Here is a 14443-nt window from a genome sequence, read left to right as displayed (position 1 = left end):
TGTCATGCTTACCCGGATGCAGTTTCAATGTTCAATGAAATGCAGTTGCCATGTTTAATGCAATGTACTTCCACTGGACATGTTGGTGTGCAAATGCTAGTGTCAAATGGAAAATGTTATGTTGTTGCCATGTCTATTGAAATGCAATTGCCATGTTTACTAAAATGCAACTGCCATGTTTGCTGAAATGCAATTGCCATGTTTAATAAACTCTAGTTGCCATGTTTAACAAAATGCAGTTGCCATGTTTAAATAAGATGCATCTGCCATGTTTGTTGAAAATGCAGTTGCCATGTCTATTGTACTGCATTTGCCATGTATAGCGTACTGCATTTGCCATGTTCAACATACTATATTTGCCATGTTCAATGAATTACGTTTGCCATGTTCAAACAAAATGTATATCTATTTTCCATGACAACATAAGGTGCTACAAGAAAAAACCCCACAATAGTTTAACAGAAAACACACAAAAAATGCAGATTCCAGGAAGAAATAAAGCGTGCCAGCATGTTCACGGATTTCCAGGTGGACGAACGTACGTTCAAGGTGTGTTCTATTTTGGGCATGTCAGATTCAGAACCTGAAGACCCGGACAAAGGAAGGAACTACTTCATCACAACCTCGATAGGCGAAGGCGAGTTATACTGCCAATGCTGCAAGTTCGAACGGGACGACATTGTGTGCTGTCACATACTAAAAGTAATGGACGTGAACGATGTGACACGGATGCCCCGACATTTCATAAGGCGGCGATGGACTTGGGACACTGACGATGCGTTGGCGCCGCAAACAACACACGCAGTTCTGGCTGTGCATGACGAGAGACCAGAGTCAACCATGGAAGCCGTGAGGCACGTTGTGCTGACAAAGAACTATGCTGAGCTAATTGATGAAGCGTGCAAGAGTGATGACACAGCGAGAGTCGCAGAAAAACACAGGAAAGCACTAAAAAGAGAGCTTGATGAGATCAAGAAGAGGAAAGCCGAGGAAGCCTTACACCGGTTCCCCCGCACATCAAGCGTGCCTTCATCCACGGGGCCGTCGTCTGAAAACTCGGAGATAGGATCTGGAACAGCAAGCACACAGACCCAGGTCAGGAACCCACCCCGTTCCATCACAAAGGGTCGTCCAAGAGAGATAAGGTACAAGTCGGGATTGGAGATCCAAGCAAAACACAAGAAAACGAAGAAAGGGGCGGCCAATCCATGAGCAAAAATTGTGGCGTTGTGGACATTTTGTTTTGTACCCTAGATGTTGAGAATTCTTTTTTAAAACAATTGGGGGAATAACTCTTCAGGGGCATCAGAAGTGCAAGGGAAAATTCATTGAATGGTTAAATGCAGTTGCCATGTTATGGGTACTTAATCTGCCATGATGTATGCATTTAATTTGCCATGTTATGTGTAGTTAGTCTGCCATGATTTTTGATACTAAACATGCCATGCTAATTTATGCTAAATATGCCATGCTGTTTTGTACTGAATATGCCATGCTAGTTGTAGTGGATCTGCCATGTTAATTGTACTGGATCTGCCATCTTAGTTGTGCTGTAGTTGCCATGTTAATTATGCTGGAGCTGCCATGTTGTTTGTACTGTATCTGCCATGTTAGATGTACTGGACATATGCCATGGTATTCCTGATGACTCTGCATGGCATGTATTCACATGACAAAAACGACGCGGTTTACGGGCACGTAGTGTGTTGTGTGCAAGTGTATGGGAAACAAGTTGGAAAACAGCGTAACGTGCATAAACCCCAGCAAAAACGTTGTGGCTGCATGATCAACCTACCCCCGTGCAGTTACCGATGAAAATGAAGAAGCAAAACAGCCAAAAATGTAAAACGACAATGACTTCCACTACCCATGTCTGATGAACTACATTTGCCATCGTTTTTAAAACATCGTAGACGCGTTCAAAGCATCAAACCGGTGCTAGAAACGACGAAACCATTGTAATAATTACGCCTAAAAGTAGGTTCACGTCCACACATATATTACATGAAACTATTCAAATGTCACTCGCACACCACCACTACATAGTAGCCTACGCGGGGTTGTAGCCACAACATAGCACACAAACATAGTTTTCAACGATAAACAACGAGATAATACCTTACATTCCTCGGCAACAGAATGTAAGGTGTGCGTCCGGTCTGTAACGCCACGTGATCACTTGTACTTCTTGGTGACTTTCTTGACAGCTTCCTGCACAAACTCGCGTGCTCCCGACCGCTTGTTGAAATCTTCATTCGTCAACCAGTTCCATGTGTGGATTTTCCGGAGCTCAACGACCGTTGCAGCTGTGATAGCGGGGACAATTCTGCCTTCCCACTTCGCAAGGTACTCCAGCGCGTGAAAGCCACAGTCCGTCCTGCACGAGGAAAAGAGTAACGTGACCACGCAAAGAGCTCAGACGTAACAAAAGACAGACTTCAATTTCAGATCTGACAAACAAAACAGGAATTGGATTGATGTAAAATGGCAGACGAAAAGGGAGGAAGGAATTACGTGTTCCCTTGCTTTGTAGTCGCCACATACTCAGTCGGGAAATGACTGATCTGGACCTTTGAGTGTTCATAGTGACGGTGCCATGTCTCTTTGAGGTTCTTAATGAAGAATTCAGCATGCGTGGTGAGGTCTGCATCATCTTCCGAACGGATTGAATCAAGCACCTCAACACGTTGGTTCTTCAGGTCAAGACAGATCACGTAGTGGTGACCACACTTGTCGTGTGGGTCATGTGGTGAAAGCTCTTGGAACATCGGGAACATGACCTGCATTTAAAAAAGTGAGGAAAATGAGAATCAGCGTTCGCGTAAAGAACAGCAGAGGGACAAAGGAATTAGAATCACGTAGAAAAACTCTGGTTATGGGTGGGGGTAGTTGAAATAAAGTTGCCGTCCATGTGTGAACAAAAGTATGCCATGTATTTTACTATCAAGTTGCCACATAGTTTGCGCGGCATGCAAAAATCAAATAAGTCAGTGTGCACGGCAGCTGTTGCCACATGAAAACAGCTGCCACGTAAAACACAACTGCAGATGATGGCAACAAAAAGCACACCTTGTGAAAAAAAAGTGCAGACATTGAAGGAGTACTCACATATTTCTTCATTGTGAGCTTGAAATCACCGTGTTGGGCAAAGTTCTTCCTCAGGATTTTGTGGTGGAAGTCACCGTCCCATATTTTGCAGGTCACACTGTAATGCATGATTGTCTTGTCGGCGCACACATCGGTGTGGTTGTTGATGTAGTCAATCCCGCATGCAACTACGTTCGTCGACATTTTGCCGTTTGGCCTCACGGACTCAGCAAGATCACCAAGGTCGACGTACGTCGCTCCGCATTGAATGACTTTGGTTCTGTCCAAACATGAGCTGTATGAAAACAATATAACATGGAAGGATCATGCCTACTAAGTAAAAAAAATTATGAAAGAACTAAAACAATATAACATAGAAAGTACGAAGGATGTGAATGGTAAAAAAGGAGCAAAGCAAAATGAGATGTTATGGGGTGTGGTCGTTTACGCTTTCAGCTCCTTCATGTGCTTGCCGCTGGACCTCGCATTTCCAAACCGCTTGACGATATCGTACAGCTGGGTCTGTTCTTTAGTGGCCCTGAATTCGGGCTCGTAGTCTTCCGCGGGAGGTGGGTGCACTACCCTCTGCTGCCTCACAGAACCAGGAGTGGCACTCCTAATGGTATCCTCAGATACCGTGTCTGCAGGCACGTTGGAACTTGATTGCCCTTGCCCTCGTGAGGACTTCCTCTGCAATGCTGCCTCCTCAAGCATGCGGTAAGTTTCTTCAAGAGACGGTGAAATCTCCTCGGGTGTGGCTGCAGTGATAAAAAAAGTGGGTTAGGATACCTAGGAAATCAAAAGCAGATGGATTGTGAGAAAAGATGGGGTGCATGATGTGAGTTGTAGGTAGGAAAAAGTGGGGCAGTTGCCATGTGTGGTCCAGCTGTAGTGACCATGTCATAGCAACTACAGTTGCCATGTAGTTGGAATGTAGTTGCCATCTAGTTGGAATGTAGTTGCCATGTCACAGCAACTACAGTTGCCATGTTGTGTCAACTGCACTTGCCATGTGATTGCTTTATGAAAAAATGCAGCATGGAAACAAAAAAATGCAGGTGACATGGTGTTGAATCAATTCCAGTTGCCATGTGTGATGCACTGTGTTTGCCATGTTACGGAGACTACGGTTGCCATATTGAATCAACTTCAGTTGCCACATGGTTGCCCAAATGTAAAATGCAGCATGGCAGAAAAAAAAGTAGGTGACACGGTGCATCAAATCCAGTTGCCATGTCATCGCATGTCAGTTGCCATCACAAGTGAGAACCCCCCAAAACAAAAAATATGATTGGGACAACAGTGAAACTACACAGACGTGTGCAAGAAAAATCATATGGACATGGCAAGTGTACCTGCCACAATCGGCTCTGCGAACTTGACAGCCTTCCTGCCCTCGACCATTGGCTGCGCCATCATTGCAGGCATGCCTCCTGGGAATGCAAAGGCAACTGGCATAGGATCTTGCACAACCGGTTGATCTTGACTGATGCCAAGGTTGAAACTCGGTGGGGTAAAGGCCATTGGGTGCCTCTCATTCCTGCTGGCCGGACCACGAACGACTTGCGGGGCAGAATCCAAGGGTGAAAGATCAACAAACATATCTGAATCGGCCGCTGCAGAATGATCGTCCTTATTTGCAGGGCGGGGCGTGTTGTCAGTGGTATCAACCGTAGCTTTCATGACAATCTTCTTGTTTGGGCTGTAGGGGACACCGACGTTGACTGGGAGCCTGGAAGTGCGCAGATTTATGCTGGGGATTTCCACTGCAGGAAAAGGCGCAGTCTGCTCCGGGTGTTCACCTGCGTCGCTCGTGCCCGGCTTGACACCTGCATCAGTTGTGCTCCGGTCTTCAGGTTTCTCCGTCACATTGCTTTTGGCAGGTGGCGGGAACAGTGTGGACGCAGGAACAAAACCAGACTCGTCTCTCCTGCTCCTGGCTACTGTCGGTGCGTTCGGTATGTCTGTTGGTTGCTTGCGGGGGCTACGACGCCTAGGTGGTAGACCAACACGCGAAACAGTCGCCTTAGCAGTATCTGCACCGCCAGGAGCTGGAGCTGTTGTGCCAGGACTCTCACCTGTAGATGGCATGTCCTTGTGAACTGCCGCCTCGACCGCTTCTGTCGTGGACACAGGAGTGCCACCGCGCACGCGCTTGGAATCAGTGTCAGATGAGCGGGAATCTTCCTTGCCTAGGTTCGTCTCGGGAGCGTCCACTTCAACGCTTGCTGATGGGGTGGCATGACTCACAGCAGCATCCTTCATTGCCAGAAGGGTTGGCAGTATTTCAGCTGTCCTGGCAGATACCGACTCGTCACTCCCCGATGTACGGATGCCTGTTGTTGTAGGCTGCACATCTGCAGCCGGCGGAGATGGTCTGCCACTTGCATCAGAGTTGGTGGGAGCGGTCAACGGTGCAGCAGCAGTATTGTCGACTGGTGCCTCCTGTACATCTGAGTTGCCCCCTGTTGACAACTTTGAATGCATGCGTTCGAGCGGGTCCTTACTGATATGCTTGGACCCACGCGTAGTAGTCTTCTTCACCCTGCAAAAAAAATGAAGCGCATGAAAAAGGTATTTAAAAATGAAACAAAATTATGTTTGCCTTGGTAGAAATCTTAAGAAAATGGAAAAACAGGTGGAAAAGCTGGCAGTTGCCATGTAAGGGGAACGTCAGTTGCCATGTGTCATAACTAGCAGTTGCCATCCAGCAGCAGTTGCCATGTTAGCAACCTTGAAAGAATGATAAAAATGTCTGATCTGCCATGAATGCAATTTCAAACCTAGGCGTGGGATGAGCTCACAAGACAACGGTAAAAAGATGGCAGTTGCCATAAGGTACATTAAAGTTACCATTTGGCCTACATTCCACTTGCCATGTGAAAAACAAAAATAGAAGTTGCCACACGTTTAGAAAGTAAATAAAATATCATTTGGTAAAACAGTGGTTGCCACGTGGGGGGGGGGGCGATGACAGAAGACAATGTGACAAGCTAAACGAATGCATTGGAAAATCAAAAAATATAGCGCTATGTCAATGAAAGCGGATGAAGAAACCTACTTCCTGACTGCCTTCCTCAGGTCTGGCAACACGGCAGGATCCCCGGTGTTGGTTGTAGTCATGCGAGGAGATGTCCTGGTGGAAGTGGTATCACCGGCAATGGGGGCACCTTTGTTCAACCGAGCAGAAACACGGGTTGGCGTTGACGCCTGTTTCTTCGTAATTGCTCGTCCACCAGCTGTCGGCTCGCTGCACGTATGAGATGGAGGTCAAAAAAAAAAGAGGTGGCAATTGTCAGACAGCAATCTCGTTGCCGCGTTTGAAAGAACACAAGTGCAAAGAAGAGGATGAGTCTGTTCGAATAAAATAGACAAAGCAAAAAGCTAAGATGAAAGTCGAACCTCTTCCTGGCAGCTACAGGGTCGGTCCTAGACCTCTTGCCAGCAGAAACTTGCCCAGCACCCTCTGGAGCCATCCCCCTCTTTGATGGCAAAACCCCTTCGCCTCTCACAGTCGTGTGTTGTTTGACTTTATCCGATTGGGGGACATCTGTTGCATCCTTGCCCTTGTTACCACCTGCGCGAACTTCAGCGTGTTCATCATCATCGGTGTCCTCTTGCACATTATCCATGACATCATCGTCATCCTTGCTGAGACCAGCGTCTCCACCTAGTTCATCTTGTGTGTCAGCGGGCTCCTCGGAACTGTTGTAGTCATACCGGCCACGGCAACCGGTTGGCCGGTGTGTACGTTCTGGGACGAATGAAGTGAATTGCCTCGCAACCGCATCGCCGTCAGAGCCACTAAGGGACGTCCACCCCTCAACCAACTTTCCGAGCAAGCCAGTCATTCCAGATGCAAACTGCCCTATTAGCTGCTCAACAGGTGCCCTCGCCTGTACACAAAACAAAGAGGCATCAATGACAACCCCGTATTGCAATCACTTGCACGACATCGAAAATACTCCACGGCAAACCATATATGTAGATCTTTTGATTACCTCTGAAGGACAATACGGAGCTGAGTGCACGTCCATCCACTTTTCAAAGTTTTGAGGCCCCCCAAACACACTGTAGTCTATAGAATGCTTGGCCATCAGCTGGGGAGAAAGAAAAAAAAGTAGCAAATGATATAAGAGAAAGAATGATGAACACTAACTAGTAGTTCATGTGTTGCAAAAAAAGCAGAACTAACCTACAGTTTACCATATTTGCTATCAGTTACCCTGTCTGCAGCAAGCACAACCTTGACAGCATCGATAGTCCACGCAGAAACAGCAAACTTGTACGCAGGCGGCGAGCCTCCTGTCCCAGTGAAGTCCACGGTGGACAGATCAAGGCAGTCGACATACATGAGCTGATGTACAACAATTTTAAAAAGAAAGAAAAATCAGTTGCGGTCATGGTATTTTGCGACAAATAACAGGATAAAATATATGGTATTTTACGAAGAATATGCCATCTGCATGTGCTAGTTGCCATCATAGAGTGATGGCAGTTGCCATCATAGTATGATGGCAGTTGCCATGTTGTCATGTTGGCAGTTGCCATCACAGTATGATGGCAGTTGCCATATAGTCATGATGGCAGTTGCCACATAATCAACATGGCAGTTGCCATCTTGTTATGATCATGTTGACATGCATGAATAAAGATGTGTTAAAAAATAGTGTTCACATAAAGGACCGGTAAAAAATACCATTAAATGCAGTCGACAACCCTTATGGTACACCTTGCTTGCAAATGCATCATGCAGGAAGTCGGCAATGAACTTACACCAGTTCATGTTCTTCACATCTTTTAGTTTCGCCTGCACCGCATAAAATTCAGGACAAGGAGTTGCCGCGTTAGAATTCCAATGGAAAAAACAACAAAAAAAACTGTCAGTGACTAGCTTGCACATGACATCGGAGCAAAAAAATTGAAGGAAAAATAATGTAGTAAAGATAGATCATTCACCAGGATGGGGAAGCATTTGTGGTCGGCGCGAAAACGGCTGAGATGAGGTACATGAGTAGCTTCATCTTGAAAACATCTCCGTGCGTCGTCATGGCCTCCAACGAATCTGCCACTGCAGTCGTGTTCGGCATGGATTCCAACCCAGGAAACAAACGGGGGAACAGCGCTTCCTCGATCTCGTTGTTGACCTCGTACGGGACTTTGATATGTCCACGGGGCACACCCAACATGCAGAACACGGATTCCTCATTCAGCGGTAGTCTTCCGCGTCCCGGAATCACGAATTCTCTGGAGGCGGGGTCGTAGATCTCACCAAGCCAATCGCATACAGGGTTGACAAGGTTCGTGCACCGGACAGCCATCATAGACTGCATACCCATCTCAGCAGCAGCCCCCTTTTGATCGTCGCTGAATTTGTCAGTCAACGCAGTCAGTCGTTCTTGGGAGGCTCTGTTACGAATACGTTTTTTCTTCTGCAAAAAACAGACATAAAGTGATTAGTTGTTGCCATGTTTTTGCAAAAAAGAGATCAGTTGTTGCCGCGTTTTGCAATGTAAAGAAATTTTAGTTCGTGTCAGACGACTGCAAGCTCAAGGTGTCAACCATTAACATATAGCAGGAGGAAGGGGGATGTATGAACATTTACCTCATCACCCTCTTTTCTTCGCCCAGTTGCCCGATTACGCTGTGGTGGATCCATGAAATCATCATCGTCGTTTTGACGATCACCACGAGCCATTCTGCTGAAATGGGAACAGACCAAACTGTCATGGTGGAAATGTAAATGCAAAGAGGTCAGCAAAAACTTGCCACATGCAAAGCATATGTATGGCATCTGATACATTTGATATGCAAAGTCGGTTGCCACATTATGCAACCAATTTGCCACATTGTCTTATATGCAGAATGGCAACAGACAGTGTGTTCACACTCTATTTGCCACATGAATATACTATCCAGGTGGCAACAGGCACACTTTATGTGCACAGTGGTTGCCATCCAGTGCAGTTGGCTCGTGAATGTACATTGACTACCGATTGTGGCAACTATCACAGTGTGGTTACTATCACATATCATTCGGAAAAACACTGGCCGCAATGAAAATAGCATGATTGTGGCACCTAACACAGGAATTCAGCAAATCTTAGTTGCCACACGGAGAAAGAGCGTGTGCGTGGCAACTATCACATTACTTCAGCAAAATTATTTGCCACATGGAAGAGCGTGTGTGTGGCAACTATCACAGTCATTGAATAAAAAATAGTTGCCATGTGAGAAAGCTTACATGTGGCAACTAACACAATCATTTCAGTAATTTGTTGCCGCAAGGGGAAACACGTTTGTGGCAACTATCAAATTTGTTCAGGGAGTTAGTGGTCGCACAAACATGATAGTTAATGTAACTATCAAGTTCGCCTCATACTGCATTTTCAAAACCAAACTAACTAGATCTAGGGTTCAATGGCAACTACCTCGACTTCAAATTCACCCTCAAAATTCTCCCACGAACTGACTGCAAACACAAAAACGAACCAACGCACATCAAAAACAACCCCGGGAGACACCTGCTCAATCCATAGGCAATACTAGTGCGTGCCTCCGAACAGGCAGAACCACGCCGACGATGCCGCCGCCGCGCCCGCGACGAAACTGACCAGTGCAACCAAAAGCGGCTAGCAAACGACTTCGGCGCCGGCAGGAACGCCGACGCATCGACGAATCGCCTGAATTTCTACGAATCTCGATCGAGGAATCGAACAGGGAAGGAAGGGGAGGAAATGCAGGAAGGGAATGCGAGGGTTGCAGCGAGCAGTACCTTCAACCCGCAGGCGCTCCGGCGAGCCGCTCCGTTCCGGCGAGCACCACCGACGGTCCCGAACACCGTCGATTCTTCCGCCTCCGCCGTCGCCTTCTCCCCTCGCCTTCTCCTTCGATGGTTTGAAATGCGAGTGGGTTCTGCCGGTAACTGCGGTGCGGGTGAGTAAATGGAAGTGTGAGGGAGAGGGGGCAGAGGCGTGCGACGTCAACCGCAGTCGAAGCGTGGCGTGCGGGCGCATTGCAGTTCCACCGCACGACTCAGATGGCAACCGCTGACCGCGGGATGGCAACCAACGTGCGGGCGAACCTACTCGCACACCGCACACGCGCCTCATCCTACGTGGCACAAAAAACCACATGGTTTGTTCCAAGATTCGTGCACACACCTGCCAACGGTGATGCTTGCGTGTGGTCGGGGTGGTGAACGCCCACACGTGTGGGCGTTAACATTTCCGTTATTTTTCTGTTCAATTCTATATTTGATTTCTTTTTAATTCATCGGTTGTTTTTAAAATTTATTATGAGTAACATAGTTTAGATTTTTGAACATTTTTCAAAATCATAAATGTCTTATTAAAAATTGAGAGCATTTTATAAAAATCATTAATATTTCTCCATATTGGTGAATTTTTAAAATTTAAAAACATCATTTAAATCCCTGAATATTTTCTAAAATTCATGACCATTTTTAAAAAGTTATGAATGAATTTTATATGTTAAAAATATATTTTAATAGAATGTCGTTTATGATACTGTCATGCGGGATCCATGGCCCAACCAAATTCTTACAGACGGGTCTACTCTTCTCTTCATATACCATTCGTTATTATTCTTATTATTTTATAGTGTAATGACGCTGGTTGATTAATGATTATGTTTCTTTCGCAAAAAAAAAATCATTAGTTCAATAAACTGGTTCTGCTGGGCATGAGACGGCCGTCTGATTGTACCCCGCAAAAAAAAAAAAAGACGGCCGTCTGATTGAAGTTTCGATGCGTTGCATCTGCCGGCCTATATTTTATCCCATCTAGCACACACTTTCCTGCCCTTTCCTGTTTATGCACTCCACATCTCCTCTAAACCAAGGCTTTGACGGTGGCAGCAAAACCAAGTACTACTACTACTAAAGATTTGCGTCGAGTCAAATTTTACAAACTTTGACTAAATTTGTATAAAGAAAATCAACATCTACAATACCAGTATACATAATATGAAACTATATTCAATAATGAATCTAAAAATATTTCTTTGGCCTTGTAAATGTTTTTTTGTGTGTGAAATAATATATTACTTAACTCAAAACGTTCGAACAGTCAGCAATGGCTAGCTCCACTGTATCTACTAGACCTGAGCCAACCCAGGCTAAAGTTCTGCCTTCACTACAGGCGAAGTTAGCTAGACTGTCGCTGATCTTATTTTGGCTGCGAGTTACATGAGTAATACAAGTTTCACAAAGACTCATAAGATACCTAATCTCCTTAATGATTGAGTGATAAACTGATTTATCCACCTCTTGAGCTTGATTTAACTTGACTGCAATTATCGAATCCATCTCAACCATGATCGGCAAATTACTCCTCTGGATAGCAAAAGAAAGACCCTCCATACACGCACATAACTCAGTTCTAGAACATCTCGACACGTAAATAGTGCCCTGCATGAGGAAAAGATGATACAGCCTTTGTCGTCTCTTATCACCATGCCAGTAATGTTGATATTTTTTTCTAAATTTAATTAAAATAGAGATACTTTGACTTCAAACAAAAGTTATATGCAGACTAAAAAAAAGAAACGAAGACAGTACTGCTACTAGGCAATTGGAAAAAAAAAAGGTACAACCATTGGGCAATTGAAAAAAAAAGTAGTACTACTACTACCAGGCACTAGCCGACTTCGGGAGTCATCCAGTCCAGCAAGACGACTGGAGCGGAAGCCTCCCGAACACCGAGACGCGCGCGCCAGATCCAACGGCCAACGGGGAGGGCCCTCCCCCCAACGGCGCGGACGCACCTGTCCGTCCGTTCCCTTCCCCCCTCGTCGCCATCCCGCACACTCCCCTCGTGCCCCCCACCGCCGGCGGAAGCCGCCAAAAACCCCGGCCGCCTGCTGCCGATCCGCGCACCGCACGCCGACACGCCCGCCTCGTGAACTAACCCGGCGCCCCTCCGCCACTGCTGCACACGCGCGCAGGGTTCAGTCAGGGCTTTGGCCCGAGGTTCAGGCCGGGATGAGATCCCCATCCCTCGAGCCAGCCGCGGCCGCCTCGCCGGTCCCCCGGGCTGCGGCCTTCGGGCGGGTCCGGGTCGCCCACGGCGCGCGGGGGCCGCGTGGCGTCGCGGGCGCCGGCGTCGCTGGGACCGCGGGCCGCCTGAGGGTGCTCGTCGCCGCGCTCCCGGAGCCCCTCCTCCACCGGCTCATGCCCGCGCAGGAGGGCGCCGCAGCACTGTCGCCGGAGGTGAGTTGCATTAAGGTCGGGAATCAGCGCGCGCGCCAATGTGGCGTGTTAACCCTTTGGTCCACTGTGATTGACTGATGGTTCTAAGGTTGCTGCTGCTGCAGGCTGATGAGGTGCATGGGGACATGGCTTCTGCCGAGATTTCGTCACCCGCTGCTCGTGCTGGTGAGTTTGCCTGCTCCCCTGAACCATTGACATTGCGAAACAGAAACGGTGATATGATGTCTTACCAACTGTATGTCTGTCTGTTGCCTCCAGTTCCTGGAAGCACAGTGCGTGTCAGATTTGTGCTAAAAGAGCGGTGCAACTTCGGCCAAAGCTTCCAGATGGTCGGCGACGACCCGGCGCTCGGCCTGTGGGAACCGGTGAGGGCGGTGGCTTTGGATTGGTCTGAAGGCCACAATTGGACAGTGGAGAAAGTGAGACTTTCCCCGGTTATGCACGATGTTTCATTATTTAGCCTCTTTTGTGTAAATTCGTCATCTCTTTTCTGTTTTGGCCAGGATTTGCCTGCCAACAGGCTGATTGAGTTCAAGTTCTTGCTGCAAGATTCCCTGGGGAAGTTCCACTGGCAGAATGGACCTAACAGAACCCTACAGACAGGTGAAACCACAAAGACATTGGTGGTCTACGAGGATTGGGGTAATGCGAAGAATCAGAAAGTAGCAGAGGAGGGAGACGCCCCGGTTCAAATGATGGAGGCAGTTCTCGATGGTGATCACGGCAGAAATGGTGTTGTTTCGGCACATGAGCTACAAGTGTGTGACAATCAAGAGATGAAAGAACCAGATGCGCCCATGCCGATCCCTTGGGGCGGAGCTTTTGGCCGGGTCCGGGTCACCTACGGCGGGCAGGGGCTGCGGCGCGTCGGCAGCGATGGCTTGGCTGGGACTGCCGGCCGCCTGAGCGTGCTCGTCACCGCGCTACCGAAGCCCCTCGAGCAGCTCGTGCCCACACAGGAGGGTGGCATAGCACTAGCGCCGGAGGTTTGTCACATCAAGATCGGAATAGGCTTGCGCTCTAATGTGGCGTGTTTCCCCCTTTGCTCCACTGTGATTGACTGATGGTTAGATGGTGGTTGCTGTTGCAGGCTGATGAGGTCCAGGGGGGAGTGGCCTCTGCTGAGATTTCGTCACCACCTGCTCCTGCTGGTGAGTTTGCTGCCCTGAACCATTGACATTGCAATCTTTGGTCTTAACATAACCTGTTTTTAATGTGATGGATCTTTGGTCTTACCATCTGTCTGTCTGTCTATCTGTTACCTACAGTTCCTGGAAGCACAGTGCGCGTCAGATTTGTGCTAAAAGAGCAGTGCACCTTTGGCCAAAGCTTCCACCTGGTCGGTGATGTCCCAGCACTTGGCCTCTGGGAACCGACGAATGCGGTCGCTATGGATTGGTTGGAAGGCCATGACTGGACCGTAGAGAAAGTGAGACTCCGTTTATGTACAGTGTTTAATGATTTAGCCTCTTTTGAGTAACTTCATCATCTCTTTTCTGTTTTGAACAGGATTTACCTGCCAACAGGTTGATTGAGTTCAAGTTCTTGCTCCAAGATTCCTTGGGAAAGTTCCATTGGCAGAATGGGCCTAATAGAAGCCTACAGACAGGTGAAACCACAAAGACATTGGTGGTCTACGAAGATTGGGGTAATGCGAAGAATCAGAAAGTGGCAGAGGAGGGACACACCCCGGTTCAAATGATGGAGACAGTTGTCAATGATGATCACGGCAGAAATGGTGTTGTTTCGGCACATGAGCTACAAGTGTGTGACAATCAAGAGATCAAAGAGGATGAATCAACTATAAGCGATGATGATAATTCAATGGCTGCTGCTATTGCATCTGTTGGAGAGGAAACAATGAAGGCATGTGAAGCTGATCAACCAGAGGTAATGGATTAATTCAATATCCATCAGTACCTTAGTGTGGAAGCTAGACATTTATTTACTACTGAAATTCCAGGGGCATTTCTATGTCTTGCCACCTGTTCTGCTGAAAGTAAGTAGTTCAGTGACCCTTTTATGCTTTGATGCTTTGCCGAATGAAACGTGGCATCTATCGCTTTCGTTAGTCACTCCATTTCCGGGCACAGAGACCATACCTTCATTAGATTTGAGAGAGAG

At 47.3% G+C, this 14443-nt stretch overlaps 1 protein-coding gene across 2 annotated transcripts in view; it reads left to right on the top strand.

Moving 5' to 3' along the window:
- The first annotated feature begins 11851 nt into the window (after nucleotides 1-11851).
- Nucleotides 11852-14443, top strand: part of LOC123058188 (uncharacterized) — a 3838-nt gene continuing 1246 nt past the window's right edge. The window contains exons 1-7 of one of the 2 annotated variants that reach the window (XM_044480997.1): nucleotides 11852-12334; nucleotides 12424-12484; nucleotides 12578-12738; nucleotides 12823-13305; nucleotides 13410-13470; nucleotides 13588-13748; nucleotides 13829-14209. In XM_044480997.1, the coding sequence (XP_044336932.1) occupies nucleotides 12092-12334; nucleotides 12424-12484; nucleotides 12578-12738; nucleotides 12823-13305; nucleotides 13410-13470; nucleotides 13588-13748; nucleotides 13829-14209 (1551 nt within the window). In that variant the 5' untranslated portion in view covers nucleotides 11852-12091. The remainder of the gene's footprint in view (nucleotides 12335-12423; nucleotides 12485-12577; nucleotides 12739-12822; nucleotides 13306-13409; nucleotides 13471-13587; nucleotides 13749-13828; nucleotides 14210-14443) is intronic. The other variant, XM_044481001.1, reaches the window with a different exon arrangement.

Source organism: Triticum aestivum, chromosome 1A, assembly GCF_018294505.1.
Source record: "Triticum aestivum cultivar Chinese Spring chromosome 1A, IWGSC CS RefSeq v2.1, whole genome shotgun sequence".
Taxonomy (NCBI): Eukaryota; Viridiplantae; Streptophyta; class Magnoliopsida; order Poales; family Poaceae; genus Triticum; species Triticum aestivum.
The sequence above is the reverse complement of the archived record's forward strand: the minus strand, read 5'-3'. Positions and strand labels throughout refer to the sequence as shown.